Source organism: Taurulus bubalis, assembly GCF_910589615.1.
Source record: "Taurulus bubalis genome assembly, chromosome: 20".
In the NCBI taxonomy this organism is placed as follows: Eukaryota; Metazoa; Chordata; class Actinopteri; order Perciformes; family Cottidae; genus Taurulus; species Taurulus bubalis.
In genome coordinates, this window is record NC_136608.1 from 2214553 (window position 1) to 2226072 (window position 11520).

Below are 11520 nucleotides of genomic sequence, written 5' to 3' on the forward strand. Positions count from 1 at the left end.
CTCAACAAAATGAAAATACACTGTTGATAAACTGATCTACTGTGCATTTAAAACCATTATTTTACATGAGACACATAATGCTCATTTTCAGGTTCATACTTCAATGGAAAATTAACGTTTCTGATAGATGGAGTGGGAGAAAAACAGGATGGTTGTTTCTCACACTTTAGGGGTTTGTATACACAAGAGACACATATGTTGAAAAGCAAGGAAAAAGTGCATTTTGCATCGCACGTCCCTGTAAAGAAGCTAAGAGTCCTGGATTTCAGACAGTGGCAGACAAAAGGTTGTGTCTAGATGGTAACCTTCAACTTACTAAACTCTCCCGAATTGGTTGAGGTTAGTGACTGACATGGGATGGTTAAGTTGAGGTAAAGACGTTGAATGTTCAGGTCAGCCATTGACCTGGAATGGTTCAGGTTAGAACAGGTCTGGAATGGTTTCCCACATGTATGGTGTACGATCGAGACACAATTTGAGATGAAATGTGAAAATGATCATTCCTGACCATTTGTACTGCCATTTGTGCATCACCTCATATAATCTTGAAGATATATGTTTAACCACGACTTTGTTTGATGCGTTTTATTGAAAACATGTACACATTATGTGCTAAAATAAACCATAAATGCATTTAGCTGGAGCTAACAGGCTATCAAATTTTTTTCATCAGTAAAATAAACTGAATGTACGGCAGCCTTTCATATTAGATTCCATGCTATAAGTAGACTCCAATTGTCAGAACGATACGAACATGGAGGCTCTCATGTGACTCGATCTATGGGAAAGAAAACCTCCTGGGACTAACTTGTGGGTCCCGACCAGTCTTTGGGAATGAATCCACCATATCCACATACTGGCATATTGTTGTGTCACCACTTAGTGCAGGTGCAGGAGGACACTCCATTCAACAAAATAATTGTTTTCAAATATGGTTTAATCTTAAGAGAATATCACAGTGCAAAAACACAACTTCACATTCAAGTGATGTCAAACTGATTTACAACTTGAAGAATTACATTAACACTGGCTGCACTCTGTTGATCAGCACAGTCAGCATCAGTGTTTCATTTGGCTTAGTAGTTGGGACAAAACATTTTCCAGCAGCCACCTGACACCATTGTGGAGGTCTAGTTGACGAATTTACCCAGAAGGCCTTTCCCATTACCCAGTTTTGTACATGCTGGAGTCCCTTTCCTCGTTAGTCCCGCCCACAGGAGATGCGAGCAGAGGAGGCGAGTAAGAGACGCGATGAGGTAACAGGCCTCACTTATAACTGCTCTCAAGCCTCCGCGCTCCTCGACATGCATTTTAGGAATTGGAACGCTCTTCAAGATGGAGCGCTGAAATCCATCGGATCGCAAGCCAGAGGAGAGAGGAGACGAGGAGACAAGGAGGTACAAAATGGGGAAATGAGAGGAGTCCTTGAAAGTTAGTGACCTGTGAGTAAAGTGACTTATATACGTGTATATATATATATATATATATATATATATATATATATATATATGTTTTTGGTAGATTTGACTTAATATTTACAATTCAGTCTTTGACATCATCTCAGTTTCAAGGACACTTCAGTTAATTACAAGTTATTGTAGCTTTGGCCATCATTTCTATCGGCAGCAGAGCCGAGCTCTAGCTCTAGCTGTAGCCTCGTCTGCTTTTGTCAAAAACTAAATATAAGATTAGATTTGACTGTTTCTGGCAACACTTAATAGGATTGAGGCCGGCGGACCGCCAAGACTTACATCTTGTGGCCGCATGGCGCCTGCAGATACCACACAAACGTGATCATCAACAATAACTGTGTTGGAATGAGGAATGAATGCTACTTGTTACAGTTAGAGTGTAAAACTAGACAGTTTTCTGCGCTGTACATTAAAACAGATCATAAAACACATCCGTGATCCTGAGTGAGTTCCAGAGCACTCGGTCAAATATAATACAGTTGGTGCTGCTGGGAGTGTTCAGAGTCAGAGATAAATGTGCTTCTCCCTGAAACATGTACGCACCATGGCTCATTGGTTCAAATGTTTAGCACCCAATGTGTAAAACTCAACCCTATCAATGTCAAAGTGCGGGCCCGGAATCAAGTTACTGCTGCGCGTGGCCATGAGGGTCATCCTGCGAGCCGACGAAGAAGCAGACCTGCTGCGGAGACGAGGGGGCGATGTGAGGATGGTGGTGGGAGGAGGAGGAGGAGGAGGAGGTAGATTTGGGGATTTCCCAGTAGCTGCCGTGGAGGTCTAAGGAGGAGAGAGCAGGCAGGTTGTCTCTTTGCATGGATTTGTCACACTCTGTCGGTGGAGACGGCGCGCTCAAGCACTTCCTCAGGCCCGGCTCCCTGCAGGGGCAATAACACAGAATTAGTTGATATGAAGCAATATGGTGGTCAACTGGAAGGGGCAGGACTTAGCCCCTTGTAGGAAACAACGTGTGACAAGAAAGAGAGATTAAAGATGTGACTCCAGGTAATCTTTGTTTGTTCTGACCCAAACGTTACGTTATTCTGTGTCATCCTGTTTTGGTTCAGTTTGACCTCAGTAAGACTCTGTGAGTTCTCAAGTGAGGGCCAAGAAGTAGCCAGTAAAGATGACTGAATATAACACTTTGGGTCTGAGTACTTTTATCTTTAGTTCACCGGAAAATAATAAATAAATCTCCCAAAGTCACTGGCTAAATAAATACAAGTGCGTGGAGGAAAAATTCAGCCAATAAAGCTCATTGATCTGTGGCGGGTGATGGGAGCGCCATGCGTTATGGCCCATGAAGATGTTAAAACATTTGTGTCGCTCGATGTTCACAACTATGATTCATTCATGCGTTTGCAATAGCTCATGGCTAGCTGTTAGCTAACGCTAGCTTCACTTTTATTGTGGTATCCAAGCTGTAATCATTATTTATACTATACATTTACTTATTTTTGTATCATTGCATTATTTTCATATACATTTGGTTCCATGCAGTGTTATGCAATTGTATGGATAACTGTATTACTGAAACCCAAACACTGAATAATGCTCCGTCACCTGATGGAGTTGGCTGGCGCTCTTCTCCAGGCCTGTTGGTACATGTCACCTGCCACCCCAAACAGCCAGCGCATGTCGGCCGGCACCTCTGGGATCCACTCCACAAACCTGGGGCACAGCACGCATGGTATAATAAACAAACAATAAGATGATGTTTTCAACTCATGTTTTAGAAGATGAGTGGAACATGAGCTTGAAGTGCTTAAAGGGACAGTTCACCTTGTCCTCTTACCAATCAATCTAGGTAGTTTTGGTGTGAGTTGCAGAGTGTTAGAGAGATGTCTGCCTTCTCTCCAATACAATGGAAGTCAATGGTTTGCTTGTGGTTCTCGAAGCACCAAAGAATACATTTGAAAAACTCAACATCAGTGTCTCATTTTAGAAATCATGACCCGGTTACTCAAGATAACCAACATACGACAGTCTGTCGTTTTAATCGGGAATCCCACGGGATCTTTAGATTTCACTCTTCATTACGTGACTGGGACAGGAAAATCATAACAAGTCTTTGATAGAGCCGATTCTGTGCAGTTCAAATTGGAGTTGGATGGGACAATCCACTTCCTTTACCAAAGACACTTTGTTGTGAGCAGTTTCCATATATGGACTATTTTCTTTCTACTGAAATGCACCCGTCAGCCATATTACAGGAAGCGCAGCGACTCGCGGCTCGTGACGGAAAACGTTTGGCGCTTCGAGCACCAGGCCGAGTGCCATCTCGTTCCAGACAGAAGGCAGACATCTCTGAAACCCTGCAACTCACCCTGAAACCATTTAGTTCGGTAAGTAGCACCTAACTGTCCCCTAAGTATGATTTAGTGGTTAGATCCGCGCTCACCTCTGGGCCGCTGAGTAGGCCGACTGGACGGGAAGCGTGTATGGCATGAGCATGTAGGAGGCCACTCTCACTGGCAGCATCTTGGACACCTTGGCGTACAGGCCTGACTTGTCTTGGCAGGCCTCGCAGAACACTGGCAGATACACAGGAGCATGTTAACACGGTGACACGTTACAGAGGCGGCGCCGAGTGTATCGTCGCTGCTGTGCTCCTACAGAGTCCGGCGGGACAGCGCACCTTTCCTGATGGGCGTGGGCAGGACCATCTGCTCGTCCAGCCACCAGTGCTGTTTCCGCAGCAGGCGCAGCCTCCGCAGCACCCACTCCTGGGTGGTTTCTGTGTGCTTGCAGCAGCAAGGGGGCTCTGGCAGGGCGGGGCCCGAGGACGGGGGATCCAACATCAGCAGGTCTGGCAAACACCAAACGTGACATCAGTTTACACAGTCCGAAGGTTAAGCTGGAGGCTGATCGGGTCACTATGGGAACACGGCAGGAGGATACTCACTGTTTTCTTCCAGGAAGCGCAGGGCATCCTTATAGCCGCTCTGACACATCTCAGCTAGGACCTGTGGAGAGGAGAACAGTCCATCTCATACACGGCTCCTTTCCACACATTCATTCTTTGTTGTACGGTGCTGTAGATATGGTGACCTGTAGATGCTGCACATGAAACCCAAAGCGTGCCTGTTTCACAATAAAGCTGCTTTTTGTGATTTTTACTGCTCAATCTATCTTTCTGAGAAAGATAGATTTTTAAGGAATGGAAATTTGAAAGAAATACTTTTGATATCTTTGGATAATACTTAGTTGGATGAGAAGATCAACACCGTGTAAATGTCTAAGAGTGGTATCAAACGTTTCCAAAGAATTGGCAACTATAGTCTGGCATCTTCAATGAAAGGGAGCTCCGGCATCAGCAGAGCTGCTCACAGCCAATCCGCTGGCTGCATTCATAGGACCAGAGGACCAAGGGGTCAAAACACACAGAGAGAGTTCTCTGTTCTATTTGACAATCTGTTTACTTTTGCACAATCAATACGCCGGCCGCCAAGTGTGTGTGTGTGTTGCAGTGACACAGAGTCACTGCCTCAAACGTCTGTGTGTAGACTTATTTTCCATGTGGCGTGCTACAAAGAAGAAATTCCTCCCTCTAGGAATGTGGTAAGAACACAGTTCCCCCATTGCACAGATTTGTGCGCCCAATTATGCAATCGTGGAATCCAGACGCCGCGCGAGGGGAGAGGTGAGCAGCCGGGGGGGAACACATGTCGTGGAGAGGAGGCCCACAAACGCTGGTGCGGCCGCAGTCCTCCGTTCCAGCTCTCATGTGTGTCTTAACCACACTTCATCCACTTGGCACAGCTTCACCAGTGTCCTATGTGGTCTCGGCTTTTACGTTTGTTTGTACAATTTAGTTTTCTGTTGTGATGACCATAAAGTTCAGTGATTAAGTTTATTGCAAGATTCATAACTCCAATTTTAATTTGACAGAGGCAAGTGTGGAAACTAGCAGCACCTGTGGAGTAATGGAGAAACGAGTCATAATAATGAGAAAACTGATAAATAAAACAATAGCTATAGAAACGATAGCTATATGTTTGCTAATATTAGCCACTGTAGCTAATGGTCAAGGTCATGCTTCTATACATTACATTTCTATTTGTAAGAGGAAGAATTGTATGAACGGATTCATGACATCGGCATTGCTACAACTACAGAAGACATGCAGCATACCTCACAGCCCCATGTGTCTCTATTTCAGAACTAGTGGAAGCCCACAAAAAAAAACTTGTGAGTCATAATTGCTTTCCTTTTCCTTTTAGTGCACACTGCAGCTGCCCTCTCTTACGTTGCACTTGGACCAACTCTCCTGTGAAGCTTGCTGAGGGAGCTGTAGGGGAAGCCCCCCACATAGGAACACTAAGACCCTAAGAACTCTCATCCAAGCATCATCGTCTGCCCGGGGCTTTTCCTCTGCTGCTGTGGCTGGAGTCTGATAAGAGACCGATGAATATTGCCAGCCAGAGGCCTCACTGGTGGGTGGCAGGCCTGGGTGTGACCATCCTGACATTTAATATCCAATTCTAAAGTGTGACTACAAAGAAAGAATCAAAGTGGAAGAAAGTCATGGATATTGTGGTTTTCAAAGGTTTATGAAATGTAATCTCATAGTTGAAACAGATGTTGTGTAAACTTTAAGATTAAATGCATTTAGAACACCGCAGACAGATGGTGTTGATGATTTTTTCATAGTTTGTTTGTGCTACTTCACAGGGCTGTGCACACACACACACACACACACACATCGTAGAGACGCCGCGCATGTTTGTGCATTTTGTCGCCTCTTTGAACAGAAACTGGTTTGAGGTTTTATGACGACCGACCGCACACACACACACGCACACGCACACACACACACACACACACACAGACAGACAGACAGACAGACAGACAGACAGACAGACAGACACACACACACACATGCATGTATGCAGTCGAAGCTGACACATGTTCTGGGACGGCGCCCTGGGTCCAATTGAACCCTCGATATATATATATATAAGAAAACAACATGAAATCACACCAAGAGTGGAGCCAGAATCTGCAGATGAATTTCCCAGTATTGACACATGATCAGCTGCTTTCGAGTGAAATGGCCATAAATTCATCCAAAAAAGCGCGCCCATACCTTGGGCTCCGGTGGAAACAGCGCCCTGCTGAGGCGGTACATGTTGCCCAGGTTCATCTGGATGCTGGTGTTGGTGAAGCGCAGCTCGTGGAAGCTGGTGGAGTTGTCGCGGGGACAGATGTCGCACTCGCCCGAGAAGGGCGAGATGGTGATGGTGTTCTTCAGCTCTGACTGCGGCAGGTTGTTGCTGATCCCGCCGTCCACGTAGCGCTACGGACACAGAGGAGAGAAAGAATGGATTTACCTACTTTCCTCCAGTCGAACAGTCGACACCAACAGGTCTCACTAAAAAACATGGAGTGTTGTTCTCGGCTGCCGAACCGTCCATAACCGTGACAATGAGGGTAATCCTCCCCTTCCCTCGTGCTGCTCTGACATAATGTCCTTCTTCTTGTTTCAAAACAAGAACCTCACATCTCCCTCCCCCTATCATATGTGTGTGTTAGTGAGTGACATCATTTTGTTTTATAGAGACTCATTAATTTAGTTCATGAAATTCTCTGGTTCCATTTTAGACTCAACCCCTGGAACGGTAGGAAAATGAAAGAATGCTTCTTTTTTTTAATCATTTAAAGCGCTTAAAATGTCGTGGAGAAGGGATTGACCTTATTCCAGAAGAGCCAGTTGTAAAATCTCAGCTTGGTGGGGATGCTGCCAGCCGTCTGTGTGAGGAGCAGCCTGACAGGATGTAGGTCAGGAGGGCAGGGACATGTGCATCAGACTATAGAAATGCTTTCACCTCCATTAGTGAACTTCTAACTGTCCTATTGGTTTGACTACATTAATATTGGGCCTATCTTACTCTCTCTGGCTATAATACTTAAAGCCTGACTAAATAACCCGGAGGACATTAGCTTCAGACGCATTTATCCTTTTGGTACATCTGTCTCACGTTGAGTAAAAAGACACACACGATGTTAGCATTTAGCTCAAAGCACTGCTAGCATGGCCTCCAGGAAGTTAGGAATAATTATATAAGAATAGCTTCTTGTTTACCCATCTAGACAATACAGAGGCATTCGTGTTAAATCAGGGCTGTTTCACAACTATTTCATAATTTCTGTCATATTCATGTAATGTGCTGTAACTGTGTTACATTATTAATTCTGGTCACATGACATCTATTGCTTCTGTCCATCCTGATAGAGGATCCTCTTCTGTTGCTCTCCTGAAGGGTTTTTTTCAGTTTTTTGGGGGAGTTTTTCCTGATCCGATGTGAGGTCCTGGGACAGGGATGTTATGTGTACAGATTGTAAAGCCCGAGACAAATTTGTAATTTCTGATTTTGGGCAATACAAAATAAACTGAATTGAATAACCAGTTAAAAACTCCTCGCTGTAACTTTAGCTGTTCTCCAACATCATGCCTTCAGTTAATGCACATTCATGCATGGAGTTGGTGAGTCACACTGAACTCTGAGCAGCAGAAAGTACACCATGTACAGAACACCTGCCGACAGAATACTGCATGTGCATACACACGTGTGGCATGTTCACGGTTTGAGTGACACATCAACTCTTTTCAGTGGTCACATTCCAACCGACAGTCCAAACACTTTACATACTTCTACTGGCACCAGTTAACTACGTGTATTCATTGTTTCATTTTGAAGACAGAATTGTATGATTCATCATTTTTAGTGCATCTGATTGACTATCTTTATATGACCTCATTGCGACGCACTTGACCTTCGTATTTTATGACTACTAAATAGCGTCACCTGAACCCGTCTGACAGCCTTGGTCATGGTTGTGCGTATACATGACATGCCAGTAGGTCTGTTCGCATGAGGCACACGCACATCGAAGCTCTCCGTCTGTCGAGTGCATCACTGTCAAAGTCCAACAGCAGCTGATAAGTCAAAGCAGCTGGAGAGCAGCGATGGTATCAGAAACTAGCGCTTGCAGCCAAAACAATTATCACAGTTGTCTTTCAAAACATGCATATAACTCATCCTGATTATTTGGAGTGATAAACAAAATCATCTCACGGCAGCTTCGCACTTTGACCCTTTATTCTGAATCACAGCTGCACCCATATGCAATCCAAATGATTTTTAAATCTACGATCTACTTCATCTGCAACATTTTCACATTCAGATTCATGAGGATTTCCTTCCTAAAATATCTGGCTCATGCCTTTTTCAACTTCCTTCTCCTTTGTTGTTGTTGTTATTTTCAGTCATAGGGGCGCATTGATACCAGTGACTGCTTTTGGTTCCATGTAATGAAGCAAACTTGACATTGAGGACAAGAATAAAATAAAGTGAAATATGATTTTGGACAAATAATTGTGTGACGAGTGTGATGAGTAGCAATTTACACCTACCACTCCTCTGAAGGATGGAGGGATCAGCCCGCAGTAGACCGGAATGAAGCAGCTGCAGATCAGCGCCTGTGGACAGAGAGCAAGGGTTAAACCAGAGGAAATCCATACCCCCTCCACCCCCCCCTCCCTCTCCACAATATCACAGCTCTCCTCACCTGGATGAGTTCCTCCTTGGAGTTAAACTCCGACACCAGCACGTTCTCCCCGTCCGACACTCTGGTGAGCGAAACGCACAGCCGCCCCGAGGCCTGGACGTGTGCGTCGGAGGGCAGGTCCCGTTCCAGGCCGGTCCTGATCACCTTGACCAGGTTGAAGGTGGGGTGAAGGGGCCCCAGGTTCCTCTTCCTGGCCTCCTTCGCCACCTCGAGCACATCTTCACAACATTTGGCTGGAAAAAAAGAGAAGAAAAAAACAAAAGGCTCAGCAGATGGGTCATTTGAACCGACACCCCGACTCTAACTAACACGCGCCTGGTCCGATATCCGCTGAAGCCACCTGGGGTCAGCGGCCAACAGTGACCCGGGGTGAGCCCTCTTCCGAGGCCGGAGTCAGTGTGGCTTCTCGCCGGTCGATACACATGCCTGCTGTTATCAGCCTTTGTGATTGCTTATTCATGGAGAGAAAGCGAAAGGGCCTCTCTGACTCACACGGCAGGAACAAGGCTCTCTCAGGGTTCGTGTCGTTCACACAGCACACAGAGAATGTAGCATATATATATATATATATATATATATATATATATATATATATATATATATATATATATATATATATGTATTTCTATAGATTACATGTCATAACATTTAGAGGAAGTATGTCTTGTGGGTCAGCTTTGAAAGATGTTAAAACGATTTGCATTGAAATAAGTGTAGGTCAATATATAAAACTCCAACAATATAAGATTACAAATTTCTGCAGCAATCACTAAAAGCTCTAATAATAGTAATAACAATATTATGAATACTACTTATTACAAAATAATAATAACAACAACAACAATAATAGCAATAATAGCAATAACAATATAATACTACTAGTAATAATAATAATGATATTAATACAAATGTAACACTACAACTACTACTGCTAATAATAATAATACTCATAATACTCATAATATGTCCATATTCACAGCGGCTTGTCTTACTCATGCACGCCTGGCTGGCGAGCACCGAGGCGGTCAGCGCCCCGGCGGAGGCCCCGTACAGCCGGGTGGCTCCTCTCAGGAGGTAGGGCGCTTTCTCCAGCAGGCAGCTGGCAACTCCGATGTGGTAAATTCCCAGAAAGCCGCATCCGGCGAAAGACAGGTTCCAGCTGCCGTTCATGTCAACCATGGCAGGGCATGCCCCGTCTGGGGAGACCGGAGAGCGGAGAGAGCACCGACTGCGCAGCGGCTGGAGACACTTCCGCTCGGCGGAGAGGAGCGGACTGGATAACCGCACGGGCCAACAACTGGCTCTTTTAGAGGGGAAGTGCAGGGAGGACACTCTTCTCATGGTGCCTTCAGGTGCTGTCAGAACTATCTGAACGCCAACATGACGTAACATAACTCGAACTGCTGACACGCACCTACAGACAGATTACATAGAAGGATTAACGCATTGTGCTTGTTTCTTCTGTTATCTAATGTTGATGTTATCAGGTTACAAATGTGTGGTTTAGTGTCGCGAGCTGGTTTAATGCACACTACACTAATTCAGCATGAACGTCTCTGAATGTGCGCATATGGTTTATTATTATTGTGTTATCGCTAATATTTACGAGGTTACATTAAAGGCAACATGTTTTTCTGAGCGCATGATTGGATTGATGCACGTCTAGAGCCAATCGACGGCAAGTGGGCTGGGCAGGACGCAGTGACGTCACAGCCCCCCCCCCCCCTCCTAAAAACGAACAGCCAGAAAAGAATCACACACCAACAACCTCTTCCCCTACTTCTGTTTTCTTTGCCTCAGACAATAACAGAGTTCACTTCAAATTCGAAGAAGTCAAGTGTCTTCATGGGTCCGGGACATCACAATAATATTTAGTGCATGATGATGTAACCTAACAACGACAACAACTGACTGTCATCAAATAAATAAAGTTCAAGTGAATAATTTCTCAACGATATTTATTGTTTTCAAATCTAGCTGGATGAATTATAAATACAAACGATGATCATAAATAAATGTTCTTTCCTCATTTCTAAGTGAATTAAGGGCTGGAATTAAAAATAAAAACACAAAACTTTTGAATAATGTGCATTTTTATAGAATGTACTTATTATAGACAAATGAATATAACTGAATTGTCGTTGGCCTGCACCTTTAAATTCAGTTCATTCAGGTGGGAAGTGATGTCACCCAAAATATATCCATTTTCTACTCATCTTCTGTGTTTAGATTAGAGCACAGCCTTCCACAAGAAAGAGCAAGTTATACCAAGTCATTTGGGTTTGGTGAATTTGCTAAGTTTGTATACTTGTCTTCACTGCTTAGAAACCCGTTTACTTGTTGATTATATATATGAAGTATTCTATGTATGTATTGTTGAGTTTCTATTACAAAAACTACACACAATGAACCCTGTAAAACACTCACATCACTGTGTAAATGCCTTTAAGACCCAATGCTAAGGGCCATATAATATCAG

General features: G+C 44.2%; 1 protein-coding gene across 1 annotated transcript; it reads right to left on the reverse strand.

Moving 5' to 3' along the window:
• Positions 1 to 1534: 1534 nt before the first annotated feature.
• On the reverse strand, positions 1535 to 10220 carry pnpla3 (patatin-like phospholipase domain containing 3; the record flags this gene model as incomplete). The annotated part of the gene is made up of 9 exons (XM_079236186.1): positions 1535 to 2347; positions 3033 to 3140; positions 3871 to 4003; positions 4108 to 4278; positions 4375 to 4435; positions 6559 to 6768; positions 8887 to 8952; positions 9042 to 9274; positions 10034 to 10220. 9 exons carry the CDS (start codon positions 10218 to 10220, stop codon positions 2098 to 2100), a joined length of 1419 nt encoding a protein of 472 aa, XP_079092312.1. The 3' UTR covers positions 1535 to 2097.
• Positions 10221 to 11520: the final 1300 nt, after the last annotated feature.